The sequence below is a fragment of the Parasteatoda tepidariorum genome, chromosome 1 (assembly GCF_043381705.1).
Source record: "Parasteatoda tepidariorum isolate YZ-2023 chromosome 1, CAS_Ptep_4.0, whole genome shotgun sequence".
Classification (NCBI taxonomy): domain Eukaryota; kingdom Metazoa; phylum Arthropoda; class Arachnida; order Araneae; family Theridiidae; genus Parasteatoda; species Parasteatoda tepidariorum.
The window spans coordinates 30,145,560-30,160,729 of NC_092204.1; the positions used below are offsets into that span (position 1 = coordinate 30,145,560).

Genomic DNA, 15,170 nt, shown 5'->3' on the forward strand with positions numbered 1-15,170 from the left:
TTGAATTGCAGTTTTGAAAAAATGAAATTTTGAAAAATTATTTTTCACAAATGATAATAGTTTAAAAACATCTAAATCTAATTCTTCAGAAATTTCCTTTTTAAATACACACACAAAAATCTTTAGAAATAAATTGTATATTTGTACATAATACAAATACAATATACTCCAAATTATTCAGGTTAATCACTAGAATGGAAAAAAGAATAAGGATAATCTGAAAATTTTTACTTTACAATAGAAGAATAAGTCATGGATGAAAGATATTGCTAAGATAGCTTTTATTACACATGTATAATAAATGATTATAAAAAAAGATTAACAAAATACACATTTATTATAATGTCCTATTACATTTTACAAACTGTTTTTAAATAATTTGTAAATAATATCTGTACAGTATATTGCAAATTGTTTAGACCAATCCCTAGATTGAAGAAAAAAAATAGCTGTAAACATTTCACTTTAGAATAAGTTACAAATGAAAAACATTATTTTTCCATTATGTAATTAAAACTTAAAGTTGATTAAGGACCATACAAAGAAAAGGCATAATTACAATGACTTGTATTTCTTTTACAATCATTCTTTAAATAATTTGCAAATAGCACAGTATGTTCCAAATTATCCAGTCTAATAACTATAATAGAACATAATATAAATATGGATATTCTGAAACTTTTTACTTTACAATAGACTAAGTCACAAATGAAGGATGTGCTTTTGTGTGATATCATGAAGTCTTAAATATGATAAATAATCATACAGAAAAAAAAGAGCAAAATACATGTCAAATATAATGACTTGTTACTTTTCAAACTGCTTTTGAAATAATTTGTAAATAATACAAGTGCAGTATATTAAAAATTATTAAGTCTAATATTAGAATGAAACATTGAAATATACAAATAAGCTGAAACATAATAGGAAAGGTTGCATATGAAAAATATTGTTTGATAAATGGTCATAAAAAAAACTCCATATAATAATCTGTTTGCAACACAATGCTTGAATTTTATAATCGTTTGATAATATTTTATAATTATTTGATTTTCCATTCATTAACTTCTAGGTCCATTCCAACTTTCTCTTTTTTTCTTTCAGGAGCATATTTTATTTATACTTCCTTCTTTGGTATTCTTCCAACATTCTTAATGCAACTGTTCATGATTAAAATCCAATTTCAAAAATAAATCAGTGTCTTCCAAGTAAAAAAGATCCCTTAACTAAGTTATTGTCAAAAAAATAATCTTTTAATTTTACTAAACAAATTAAATGTGCTAAACAATAGACTGGATAAAAAAGTATCATATTTTCATTTCTCATATGTCTCTTAACAAATTTTCAATAACAAAATATTTTAAAAAACTACTATTGATAAAAGTCAAAAATAAGCACATATAATTCGAAAATGTATAATAACAGAACTTTTTTTCTAATGATTGTTTTTTCACAAAGTAAGCCCCAATATTAATCACACAAAAGTGTGACCTCAAATATGCTAATTCATTAAGTTATGGGGGGAAAATCTATCTTTTCTGAATAACCATACCTTTTATTTTACTGACAAAATTGGATTTTTAACCTTCAAAATAACTGTAATCTGGAAAATATGGTCCCAATAGTTTTGTCTGAAAAGCAGTTGAAAGTTTGAGTTTAATGTTAAACTAACTTTTTCTTTATTTCTGCATATCTAGGAAAGTTTTTAAGTGAATCAATTTTTCCACATTATTATAAAATTTGCTCACCCTCAGATAATTCTATGATAAAATTATATATCTCACATGACCAAAAAAACTAAAGCTGTTGTTTATAAAAGATAAGTTTATTCAGAGAAAAAAAAATTTGTGTCTAATTTTATAACTTAATACTTAGCACTAATTAATCAATATATTTTAAGTCACCACTATGAATCAGTAAGATTTGTATTTAGTTTGGGAAAATCTGGCTTTAACAACAAAAGTTACAAAATGTGATGTAATATCTTCATTATTAATTTAACTCTTATTGTTCACCATACACTATACACAGGTAAATTTTAAACTGAACTTCAGATGGGGGGGATGGGTTTGGGAGATTTATACAAAACAAATACTATTCACACTATTATTCAACTTTTATTACATTATCCATTGTAAAATATATTGTAAATATTTAGTATGTAAATATAATGTAAATATTGAGTTTCTTACATTAAGCATCGTAAGAAAAGAAACAAAAACAAATAAAAGTAGAATTTTGCAAATACCAAATAATTTTTGAAAATAGAATATGCTTTCTCTAATGAAGAATCTCTTATGAATGTAATTTCTAATGAAGAATTAATATTCAATAATGTAATTGTCACAAAATAACAATTTTTATCTTAACAAATAAATACAATGAGTAACATAGACAAGATAATAAAATGTATATTTCAACGTATATGAACATAATAATAATGTGTGAATAATATATACCAAATGAATTAAAATTGCTCACACAACAGTCAAACTAAAAAAACAAAAATACTTCGAGCAAAAGTAAAATCACAAATGCAGAAAAGGTACAAGTTGACACATTGTCAGAACAAAAAAGAGCATCAAATGAAGAGTACAGCATGCATTTGTAATACATTTTCATTTCTTTTTTACATGAATATAATTTTAAAATAATGTTTATTGTTAATAAATATTGTTTACAAATAAAAAAAACGATAGTTAACTCCAAAAAAAGGGGGGATCAACAGTGTACTGTAATCTACCAAATATATAGAGTTAAATTTGAGCATCTGATAAAAGAAAACAAAAAAATTTCAGGATCAACTGAAGCTAAAACCTTGATTTTACTTCTACTCAAAGTTCCAAAATTTAAGTGGGTAGTAAACTCATATTGAATTGAGGTAATACTGGCAAAGGGTTAAACAAATTTGTCTATCAACTGCCAAGTTTTGGTATGAAATTTTTAACATAAACATGAAGTTGAAATTCTATTTAATTTGAACTATAGATTTTAATTGGTATTTTCATTTTTTACTTGACTTACAATCTAAAAACCAACTTTATAAGTTATTAATTGCCTTTATAACCACTGAAAAAAATTATTAGACTGTGCATTACTTACAATGAATTAAATGCATAGAAATATATTTCTATTACTTATAAAATATACATATATTGAGTCATCCAGAATGTTTATGTTGATTCTATAAAAACAGATAACATATGAAAACTAACGCTAATGGCACGAACGTTCTGGGCGACCCAATATATTAAATATGTGATATTTAAAACAACAAAAAAAGAACATTGCTGGAAATGTAAATAGGCATGAAAATTTCTGAAATTGGGAGATTCAGTATAAAACAAAATTACAATAAAAATTACCTTACAAAACATTTTAAAAATGAATTTTCAAGTACAGAGATGCTGTGTATCATATTTCCATTAAATAAATAAACAGTGGATTATAATAAAGAGAAAAATAAATTATTACAATGAAAGCATTTTTTAAAAAATAAATTTACAAATATTAAGGTAAGCCAAACACAAGGTTTAAGAAGACACAAAATTATTACCTTATCATATTGACACATAAATATTTAAAAAAAAAAAAAAGAAGAAGAAGAACTGTTAAGAAATTATAACTACATTGATCAACTATGAAAATTCCTACAAGGTTTTGTAGTTTAAAATGGAACAAAACTACAAAATCAAGATGGCTACAAATACTCAGAAAACAAATTTATTGACTTTTCCTTGATGTTTCCAGGTTGATTTTATCGAACTTTCTTGATTTTTGCAACCGGTGGCATACATTTTACTTTATTTTTTTAGTTGCGCCTTATTCTTAATACATAAACTACATTACAAAACACTTATTACAAGATTTTAGAGCTGAAAGTAAAGAATTCCTTAAAAAAAAAATATTAAAAGACCTGTTTAGACCTGAAAAAAATATTGGACTTTCAGGTACTTCACACTCAAATCATTTAATTTTCTCAAACTCCCTTTTGGGTATTTTCCCAAAACATTTCCATCTTTTTTTTCAGATAGATAAACTTTTCTGAGTATTTACAGAATAGGCTCCGTGACCACTTTAAAAATAAGAAGTGATCCATTTTCTCATGGAGCATACTTAACAGATGGGTGGAATAGTGCAAATTCACTTTACAAATTGCAGAATATTTTAATTGTTAAAACAACAAAATTAATTATTTGACAACACTTTAAATGCTAAAAGCTTTTGAATTAGGTTAATATTAAAATATATTAATAAACTAACATGCTGAAAACCCCAAGAATATACAGATTTATTCTTTAAAAACCCTTAAAAGATAACAAAAATGCTTTTTTCAAACTTTCTTGTAAGATAATTATTTATAATTTGTTTGTTTCCTTATGTCTTATAAGATTATTATTTAAAACTTATTTTAGTCTCATAAGATAAGAATTGAAATTCCAAATTCTATTTAAAAGTAATGGTAAATTATACAATATAAATAGCCGATTGCACACATAAAAGAAAATTAGTTCAAATGAATCAAGTAAATCAAATGTTGTTATTAATTGAGAAAAGGTAAAATTTATTATATTTCGGATAAGATTAAAATGTTCATTAGAAAAGTTATTAATTCTGCATCACAGATAATTTGGCCAAGAAATAATCCCTTAATGACATTAAAATAACTTACCCTCATCAATTTTTGAGACAAAGAATACTCATCTTCTCCGATATAAAAAAATGGTCGATTCTGCTTCAACCCTTGGTAACCTTGCTCCAATTCTTGATAAGACATGGAAGAACTTTGTACACCTAGAATAATTTTAAGGTGATTAAAATGACTTTATAATATCAGAATAAAACAAAAATGTTCTGCCTTATTTTTTATAAAGGATAAAAAAAAAATTCTGAACATTTATGTAAACACTTAAAAAAAAAAAAAAAAAAAAAAAAAAAAAAAAAAAAAAAAAGAATGCATTTATTATACAAACAAGTAATTAATTTACAAACTGACTTTTATTGCATTGGGTAATGAAAAATAATCAAATAAAATTAGTTACTTGGTGAGTCACTAGTATTAGATATTTGGTCACCAATACCAAATGAATTTAAATTAACATAGAATTAGATACATTTAGAAAAGAAGGGACAATAAATTTGAAAGAATTTGATACATCTTCAATTTCTTCAACAACACCAACAAAACAATTAATCTTAAGTTTAACCTTATCATTTTATTAACTAATTGATAAATTTTTTAAGTAATAAAGAAAGAAAATAATTTTTTACATGTGTATTTAGTAACAGCTATTTTATAGCATATTCAAGACGTCTCCTCTCTTTTAAATATAACAACCATTAGAAACAAAAGATGTATTATATTCTTTAATCATATTAAGATATTTAAACAAACATACAAATCTATTTTAAATTGAGACATTGGGAACCAAGTTAAACAACTTTATTCTAATATTCTTCAATAAAGAATAAAAAATACATCACAAGCAGCTCAAATTCAAGCCAGCAAGAAATCAATAGCTTTTACTCTGAAATAGTTGATCAATTAGCTTAACATAACGGAAATAAAAAACAAGAGGTTAATTAGTGGAATCTGTGGATATTTTAAAGATTCGAGAAAAACTCAATATATGTTATTTTATTACAATTGAAAAATGGTTTTAACTATAAAAAAATAAAACTGTAATGACAATGAACACAATTGTAAAAACAAATTGTGTAGAAGAAATTAATTTAATACAGCCAAATTAAGCATCAATTGCAGATTCATTTTTAACAGGTAAAATCAGTAACCATATCAGAATAAAAATTTGCAACAAACCAAATCAAATTAGAAATATTATCAAGACATTAAAATGTAAGGGAAGAGTATTTTTGACAAAACTTGATCTTTTTTTCAGAATTAAAAGTGTAAAATAAATATCTTTTAACACACCAGGTAAACTAATATTCAGAACATAAGTAAATTATCTGCTTTATAATGCTGAAAATAATCTTTTTTCTTGAATTTAAATTTAAAAAAACTATAATGGGAATAAAAAAATTAATCTAAAGTTAATCAACTGTCCAATATGTTTACAGATAGTCTTTAATAAATATTTAAAAAATTATTAAATAACTTTTTCATAAAATAATATTTTTTCACAATTTAAAGTGTATTTGCCATTAGGAATGTATTTTGACCACTAAAAATATAAAAAGGTAAAAATTTAGCTTTTTATAAATTTCAATACATAGTTGAAAAAGAAAAAAAAAACTTGGTTAAAACTTTTAGCATTGTTTTCGAATGTATTCTTTTAAATACAATCCAAGATATAATTATTAAAATATCCATAAATTAAACCCAATAAATCTAAAATTAATATACAAACCCATCAAACGATAAAGGCTCCAAGCAGAAAGTAGAACTCTACCAGAGAAACAATTCTAACGTTGTATCTCAAGCAAAATAACAAAAGTAGATAAAATCATTTTCTTTTATCTGAAATAATGTAACAAAATAACTCGTTTTTGAAATATCAGTAATTTATTTAAGGTTTATAGATTCAATATCAGATTTATGACTTATAGATTGTCAATATAGTCCTACTTGAAAAACAAAGAATTTAACTTTCAATTAATAAGTAAAAATTTCTAAAAATTTTCATGAACCATTTTCTTTTTTCTTTTTTTTTATTAGAAAAAGGGAAATTATTAGATTTTGAAGATTTTTGAAAGAAATCTTCAAAAATTTAGCTTTATTGAAGATTTCTTTTAAAAAATAATTTTAGTTTATACCAGGCATATCACAGTTTTATGGAGACATTATTATATGGATACTTGTCCCTGAATAACTAAATTTACCTAGTGCTATAACCAGTTATTTGATTTCAATAATACGAAAGTCATATATAATAGCTTGCCCAGAGACAAAGCAGTTTCACCTTTCCAATTAGTTTCTTGTGGACTGATGACCAGCAGTTGATAAAACTTGGCCATTTTTTCTAGCGGAGTACAATACAGAAATTATACGAATAATATGTAAACTCTGTAATAATATGTAGAAAAATATATATTATGGGTATATTTCCATATCAGCACCAATATGTGCCTACTTCAATTGCCAAGATGCTAAAAGGATTAGCTAAATGCGAATAGGTTTCTCCTGGATTGTCACGAGATACACTCTTTGAGTTTTTTTTTGGTTTTATACAGGCCATTGTGCAGAAAACTTGACTAAAACTTTGTAATTATTTTGGCAAAGGTAAGTACTGAAATGGAAATCTTTCTTTTATTACAACAGTAAAGGTTCAAGATTAAGGAAAATTTTCGTATCATGATCTGAGGTAGAATATTCATTAAGTCTTTCCAACTTTTGGGCAGTATAGCTCCTGCAAAACAAAATCAAATATCATAAAAGAGGACCAACTCGAAAGGGAAAAACATGCAGTCGCCCCTGGCCAAACCTTTACTAGTTAGTTTGTTTTTTTGACAATTTGCAGGTTTAAAATCCATTCGGCGCCTTGACGATTACAGTAAGCACAGCAGATCATCATAAAGAAATATTCCCAAAAATTATTATGTTATAGCCTCTAGTCTGCTTAGAAAAATACTAACAAGATAAAGATTTTTCAGAAACAATTCATAAAAATGTACGCAACACTAATTAGCATAAAAATATTTTATGAAAGTCAAAACTATAAGAACGAATTTCCGATTAATATTCTAAGGAAAGTGCCACGAAAATTCTGACTTAGATTAATATTAAATAAAAAATTATATGTTTATTAACTCACATCGTAATAAATTATAAGAAGTGAAAACAAATTTTATGTAACAAGAATACCTTAAAATGGGGAGATTTTAACACACTCAGCAATCTGGAAAAAGTGTTTTATAGTGATTCCCGTACCGTTCCAGTCAGAACTCTATCGGGATATACATATCATCTTTTGAAAGGGCAAAGGTAAAATATACGAACTAAGGTTTACAAACAACATAATTATCGGAAAATGTAACAAATATCTGTAAAATTTATAAATAAATAAAAAATTGCAAAGACTTTCTTTAAAATTAATGAATGAAATACTTAAAAAAAATGGAATTGTTTTAAATGGCAAACAAAAATCAGAGCACAAAACTGCATTTTCTCACCTTTAATGATGTTATACTAACACTATTCTCGATACGAAAAACTTTATTGGTTTTTAAACCAGAATGTAAGTAGTAATATAGCAATTAATAATGACAAAAATTAATTGAAGCGCATTTGCGCTATGATATCAGTTTTTGTTTATATTTACTTTTAGGCAGTGTCTATTACACCGACTATCGGTAAGATAGCCTCAGAGCTATCGCGCCGACGTTGACAACAGCGCCACTTTACAGAAACTAATTCATCGGTACAATAGCTATAAGTTATGNCCGTTACTTTTATTTATTTATTTCCACGGTTACAAGTAAACTCTAAAATATTATGAATGCATATTTTTTTTTTCTAACTTAATCAAATAAAAAACGTTAATTCTCATTTAATTTTAATTTTACCACAACTCTCGCTTTTCTAAAGTTTGATAAAATGGCATGCAGTCAATATTAAAGGTTTTAAAAAAGTTCGCATTAGCATGAAACTAAATGCATTTTCAAACATTATATCTTAATGTTGAAGAAACAATTCAAAGTCATTTAATTATTTTTATTTATAAAAAGTTAAAACTTACATTTTCATAAATTATATATCAAACCTTTCTTTTAATTTTAATTAACATGCATGTGTTAAAAAGAGGATTTAGATCGAACTTCAAAACAAATTTATATTTTTTTCAAATCATGTGTTATAAATATGATTGTCCAAGATTACATTCAAACTCATCTGTAAGTGAAAATAATATCTGAAAGTTTTCTCTCTATTTTAAGAACTGGATAGCTTTTCTTTCTTTTTCACTGCTAATGAGTAAAGGGCTTTATCTGAATTTAATACTGCTGTAGTTTGACTTTAGACCAGAAAATCTATTGAATTAAATAATATAAAATATACAGCTTTCTACACACAGTTTCATTATCTATTGATATAGATAGTTTAGAATCAATGATATTGAATTCTTCGGGACTGAGAAACTATCAAACTGAATGTAAGGTATTTAACATATGTATCAAAATTCTGTATAAATAGTTCTACAACTTCCTAGAAATTTTCTCAAAAAGGTACAGCAAATGAAATATTCATTATAGTTTTAAAGAAATAATTTATTGTTTAATTAATTTATTTATTTTGTATTACTTAAAAATAATTTTGCATGTTTGAGAAAATATTTTAAATTTTACAACAAAAGAACTTTTTTTAATAAATATGTTACTATGTTAATTAAATGTGTTATTCGCACAATATATTAAGTTTTTTTATTTATTTAATCAAAAATGATAATTAATTTTAGTATTAGATTAAAAGATGCAATGTTTGTGCCACTTTCATAGTCTTATTCGTAAAAGTATTATTTAAAAAAATATAATTGATAACAGTAGTTGTAAATTATACTTTTTTTTCCATTGGATTTCCAGGGGTGCAAATGCACCTTCTTTACTTTCCTTGCAAGTACCCATGCTACTTCTGTTAAAATAAGATGATCCTAATTATTAATTAAAGTTATGATTATAATGCAAAAGTCTAATTTATATTAAAACCATTTTGTTAACTCTAACATACAGTGTCAAGAATTTAAATTTTATGTGCAATGCAAATTAAATATATTTAATAATGTATACATTGACCTATACTAAATTATGTGTCTTTTTTATCTGAACATATATTGGTTATTCATTGTAGAAGTGAAGTATCTCTTTGTAAATGGATTTTGAAGTAACAAACTTTTTACATGCATTGTGTTGGTAAACAAATGCAAGTATTCAGATATTTATGGGATTTGAATATACAGTGGAAAGTCGCGTATCCGGAATCGGCGGGACTTTCCGAAGTCCGTATAATCGATTTTTCCGTATAATCGACCTCCAAGGTAAACAAAGCTTAAAATGATCTGAATCTAAGAAGTAGAAAATAAATAAACATTGTTTTTCGGGCAATAACGTTTTAGTATTAGAATGATATCTAATCAATCATAAACAAAATATTAGAAAAAAAAATAATTATTGCTATTCTAAAAATAAATATAGAAAACGAAAAAAATTCCCAGTTATGAAAATATTAATTGCTCTCTCCACCATTTTGAACTAGAACGATTCAAGCAAGAAGGGGAAATTCCCGTCATTCAATAAGGTGGGTAGGTGGAGAAGAAAAATTCATTTCCTCCTTACTTGTCATTCAAGTTGAGGGCGGGGTAGTGACAAATTCTTATTTTCTCTCCCATCATTGGCTATCAATCAAGCATAAAGGCGTGGCATGCTAATTGGGTTCTCTTTATTTTTTCTTGTGTGACTAAAGGGGATTCCCCCTCCACTTTAACATTCAAAAAGGTTCCAGGAAATGCCTCTTTTACTAGCCAGCTGCATAGGAAAGAAGGGGGAGGGAGGGGACTCAGTTGTGCTCTTTTGAAAACAACCCCCCCCCCTTTCCTGCATTCCAGAGGAGGAGCGTCATGGTCTTAGTAGATCTTCTGTTCTCTTTTCTGTTGATTTATGGGTTCAATGCATAGATCTCTAGAAGCTGAGAGGGGGAAAAACCTGTCAAAAGACTTCGTTTTTTTTTTTTTTAAAGGAGAGGGGAAGATGAAGAAATGTTTGTTTATTTTGATTGTTAAAAAGTGTCCGGGAAATCGACCCTTCCGGAAAAGGGACGTCCGGATATGGGACGTTACACTGTAATTATTAAACTTGCTTCATTTTCATAATGGAAGATCAGACTCGAATATCATAATTAAGCAAAAAATGCATATTTTAAAATTTTGGAGTTTACCACTTTTATACATTTTACTAAAGTAAAATAAAATTTGTCTTATTTTTTTCATGAAAATAATACTTTAGCTTTATTTCTTTGATAACATAAATTGTCCTTTACTGAATTTAGTGTTTTATACAACTGGATTTTACTACTACTGTTAATCAATATTTTCACAATAGTCCACCAAGCAAAAATGGTACCTTCATAAAAATTGTCACAGTAAGATCGTTACTTTCATAAAACTTGTAATTATCCTAGCAAAATTGACACTTTTCGAGAAAGAATAAAAAAATTGGCATCTAAATTTTTATTAATGGTCAAATTGCAGAAAAATAATCCAGTGTACATGCATGTTTTGGAAGTCCTGTGAATATGTGCATATTTCGCAAGTCCTGTGAACATATGCAAGTTTAATGACACATACGTACCTCAATTAATGTTTTTTTTTTCCTTTCTTTTTGTTACATTTGAACATATTTTTCACCGAAAATTATGACACGCTAAAAGTCTTTACAACAATAAAATATCGTTAAAATCTTTCTGAAAATTGGGTAATGAGTCAAAAATTCAGGATTAATCCCTGGAATTATGATACTTTTTTTTACATAAATGTATGTGTCTAGCAAAAGTAATCTATAAGTTTAGAATTTACATTGTACTTTTTGCATAAAAATTATTTTAACTTTACTTTTTTAACAGTATCAAATATTTTTCTATACTAAATTATATGATGCCCTTTCTATATAAATGTGTAGTTATCTGACAAAAGTAAGATATAAATTATATATTATTCTTCGTAAAAAGAAAAATTGTTTAGTTTGATAATTATTCTTTAAAAGTGATGATTACTTTATAGGATGGTATTGAACCTTCCATATTTGTAAATAATTGTAATAGAATATTGATCGCTATGATGCATGGAAAGAATGTGCTATTTAATTCAAATAAATTTTATTGGTTTTTTGTTGTACAAGATCTTAGTTTATAACTTCTAGTTAGCTTTTCCCACATCTCTTCAAAAACTAACATTTAAAATATCTAGAATCCTAAAAAAAGTAACTCCTCAAAAATCTTATTGAGTTATTTCATTTCATAAATAACTGCCATTTCATTTTCAAGTTAATACTTTCAGCTATGTGAAAAGTGTAAAATTTTCCCGATTTCAGATTATTCAATTTTTCAAAAGAAATATTAAAATAAATAAATTATGTTTTTTTACTTATATTTTCACGAAAAATTTATGGCTATAACAAAGGATAAAAAAATCCCATTTAGTGTTGTATGAATATTATTTATTAATCTCAAAACCTTCTGTATTCACTTGAAATATGTATATCAATTAATTTATTCCTATCCATGCAAATTACAAAATAGAAAGCATTGTTTAATTTATAAATATTAAAAAAACAAATTAGTTACCTATTACCTTAAAAAGCTGACTGCTCTAAATATCATAAGATATAAAAGTATCATTTCATATATGTAACACACTTGTCAAATTCATTTTAAATATTTCAGCATAATTTTTTTTTTTTAAATCTTTATACTAATGATTTTTTTTAATTTTTAAATCTAATATTTCTTGCAGAAATATTTTGAAGGAATAAAAACAAAGCCTTTTAGTGAAAATGACAACCACATCTGGGTTAGCCCACCCCATCCAAAATCAAATTTACGTTTAAAAGTTTTTCCTACTTCTCAACATTTATCAAAAGAAGAGAAAGCATTTTATCAGAAATACGAAGAAACTCAAGACTGGAATCATGAATACTGGGAAACTCATAATAATGACTTTAAGAATGTAATTATTTTACATCAATTTGTGTGTTTTTATTTTTATGCATTCTTATTTAACATTTTGAATTTATTGTCATGGTATATTTTACTATTATAATGTATTTTATACATTCCTAACTGATTTGAAATATCTTTTGTAAATCTAATATGTTAATACAAAGATATTTTTGTGTAAAATAATTTCAGATATATTAAATGTTTCCCCAAATCAGTTCATTTTCAGTTACTGGAAATTGTTTGAAAATGAAATAGTTTTTTCTCTGAAAATGTACCATATCATAACTCTGGATGAAGAGAAATGCAGAAATTATAAATTGCTAAATTAAAAATTATAATTGCACATTTTTCTTCATTCTGATATTCATACTAAATATAATGCTTATGCAAAATTATCTTTTTTTTTTAATTAAATTGTTTGCTCTTTTACGTGTAATGCCCTGTATTATCATATTAAGCTCAAAGATTACCTCTGTTATTTGAATTTTAAATGTTGCTTGTCTTTATTAAAAAATATTTTCTGTTACTAACGAAGGGATAGATTTTTTTAAAAAATATATAAATATGATCGGCATAATATTTTTAAAACATATTATTTGCATAATAATTGTGAATGGTTTAACTTCAACCATGACTTGTTTCTTTAAAACTTGTGCAAACTATTTATAATGTTTATTTGCTTTGAAGATCATTTGGAGTAAAGTTAGTTCCTAACATTGTTTTACAATTTTAAACAATTATTTTGTATTCATTATTTTAATTACATATGTTTAATGGACATAGTTTTATAATTTATTAGAAAGTAAATTAATAATTGTAAAATGGTAACAAAAAACTTATATTTTCTTTATACTGTAATATTGAGACACCACTTTTAGTTTGGAAAGTATAATAAATGAATTATACAGCAAATATGGTTAAATACGAGATAAAGGAATAAATTACAGCATAAAATGTCTTTATAACTTTTATACAGTTACATACAAAAATATTTGAATCTTTGTTTATTTTAATGACCATATATTTTTCTATACAGGGAAAATGAAAAATCAGGGGATGACAATTGTCTTTTAATAATATGTAGAGAAATAAAGTTTTTTTTTCTTCTTTTGGAATCCTTTAAAAATATGTTCTAAAGGATATATCTAAAGATATAAGGACAAAGAATATGAAAAAAATTTAAAGGAGAAAGGATTCTTGACTTTTACTTTAAATCTCATTTTGTCTTTCAACTGCTCTTTTTTATATTATTACCGAACTTGTGATTATATTATAGAAGATAGCTAATTTATTAATTTTTACCTATCTAGTCTAGAAAATTATATATTGAAAAGATTTCCAAGGAAAAAAATTTGTCTAAAGATGAAAATCTAACAGATGAAGATATGAGTCACTTTTACAGAGACTTCTTAGAAAGGAATCACAAAAAACATATGGATTATAACTGGTAAAAATTTTACAATTCTTTTGAATTTTAGTTTTAGCTTTACTTTTTATTCTTTTGAAATGTAATCTTTATTTGGCATTTAATTCTTTCAAATTTTAGCTTTAATATTATGTTTAATTCTTTTGAAATTAAATTTTCATTTTATGCTATTGTTTTGTGAAATTTTTGACTTTCCTTTTCAGTTTAATCCCAGATAATGCTATGTTTTTTTAGTTTTGTACTATTGATAAATATACACAATAGTAATAGGTTATAAGTCATATATTAGTAATAGGTTGTAGACATGCTAGTTATTTATCAAGTACTACCTATGTCTAATGTATTATGTAATATTACTCACATTAATTGTATAGAAATATAAATTTTAGGATTCAAAATGTATAATAAAAATATTTTTATCCCTTTAGGTCTTGGTATAAGAAGAATCTAAATCTACTATATTTAGCTGCTAAGGTAAACATAGGTAGATTTAAAAGATTTTTCAAGAAAATATAACAATTGAAACTAATTTTAATTACCATTGTGCTTTCATTTAATTATTTCAATATTTATTTTCGTCACATACAGAAAAGAAAAGAAGTTTCAATATATTGTAAAATAGTTTTGCAAATAAACTTTCATATATCCATATGCAATGTTTTATATTAAGTATTTCATATGCCTCTATTTTCTTTTTGTTTTAACATAATCTGAGGTTTATTTATTTATGTTATTACAATGTATATTCATTGAGTTATTTCCCATAAAATTCATCAGACTATCTCAAATCTGCATCATATTTATAATTTTTTATTCATTGCTCTTTATCCTTTTGTTAGACTTTGGGGGAGGCATATTGAGAAAATCTTAACCAAAATCTGCATTAGACTGGAATGCTGATTCAGAAGGAAGTCAAAATCATTTTAAATCATATTAATTGAAAAATTAATAAAAGCCTGAAGTACCAAAATATTTTAATAGGAGAAATCGTTAGTTTTGTGAATTTAAAATGGGATGTTAGTAATTAATGATTGAAGCAAAATTTTTCCTAAAATTATACAAAAAGTAAGAATTTTGAAA

The 15,170-nt window shown here is 25.1% G+C and overlaps 2 protein-coding genes across 24 annotated transcripts in view; one reads left to right on the forward strand and one right to left on the reverse strand.

Annotated features, from left to right (window-relative positions):
• LOC107445351 (inositol hexakisphosphate and diphosphoinositol-pentakisphosphate kinase) overlaps window positions 1–8,352 on the reverse strand; it is a 65,643-nt gene extending 57,291 nt beyond the window's left edge. For 14 of the 23 annotated variants that reach the window (XM_071178194.1, XM_071178179.1, XM_016059723.3 and 11 more), the window contains exons 1-3: window positions 8,134–8,352; window positions 6,372–6,481; window positions 4,673–4,794 (exon numbers count right to left, since the gene is read on the reverse strand). In XM_071178194.1, the coding sequence (XP_071034295.1) occupies window positions 4,673–4,794; window positions 6,372–6,375 (126 nt within the window). In that variant the 5' untranslated portion in view covers window positions 6,376–6,481; window positions 8,134–8,352. Of the gene's footprint in view, window positions 1–4,672; window positions 4,795–6,371; window positions 6,482–8,133 lie in introns of those variants that run through there. The other 9 variants (XM_071178236.1, XM_071178212.1, XM_071178225.1 and 6 more) reach the window with 7 other exon arrangements.
• Window positions 8,353–8,644: 292 nt separating this feature from the next.
• LOC107445355 (Cytochrome c oxidase assembly factor 8) lies at window positions 8,645–14,741 on the forward strand. The gene is made up of 4 exons (XM_016059733.4): window positions 8,645–8,853; window positions 12,459–12,671; window positions 13,975–14,111; window positions 14,519–14,741. The coding sequence occupies exons 1-4, from the start codon at window positions 8,746–8,748 to the stop codon at window positions 14,604–14,606; spliced, it is 546 nt and encodes a 181-aa protein (XP_015915219.2). The 5' UTR covers window positions 8,645–8,745; the 3' UTR covers window positions 14,607–14,741.
• The last annotated feature ends 429 nt before the right edge of the window (window positions 14,742–15,170 follow it).

Bases quoted from the DNA above. Each gene is read 5' to 3' on its own strand.
- LOC107445355 (XM_016059733.4), top strand. From the start codon at position 8,746: ATGCATGTGTTAAAAAGAGGATTTAGATCGAACTTCAAAACAAATTTA. The intron at 12,672-13,974 runs GTAATTATTTTA...TTACCTATCTAG, and splicing joins ATAATAATGACTTTAAGAAT to TCTAGAAAATTATATATTGA. The intron at 14,112-14,518 runs GTAAAAATTTTA...TTATCCCTTTAG, and splicing joins AAACATATGGATTATAACTG to GTCTTGGTATAAGAAGAATC.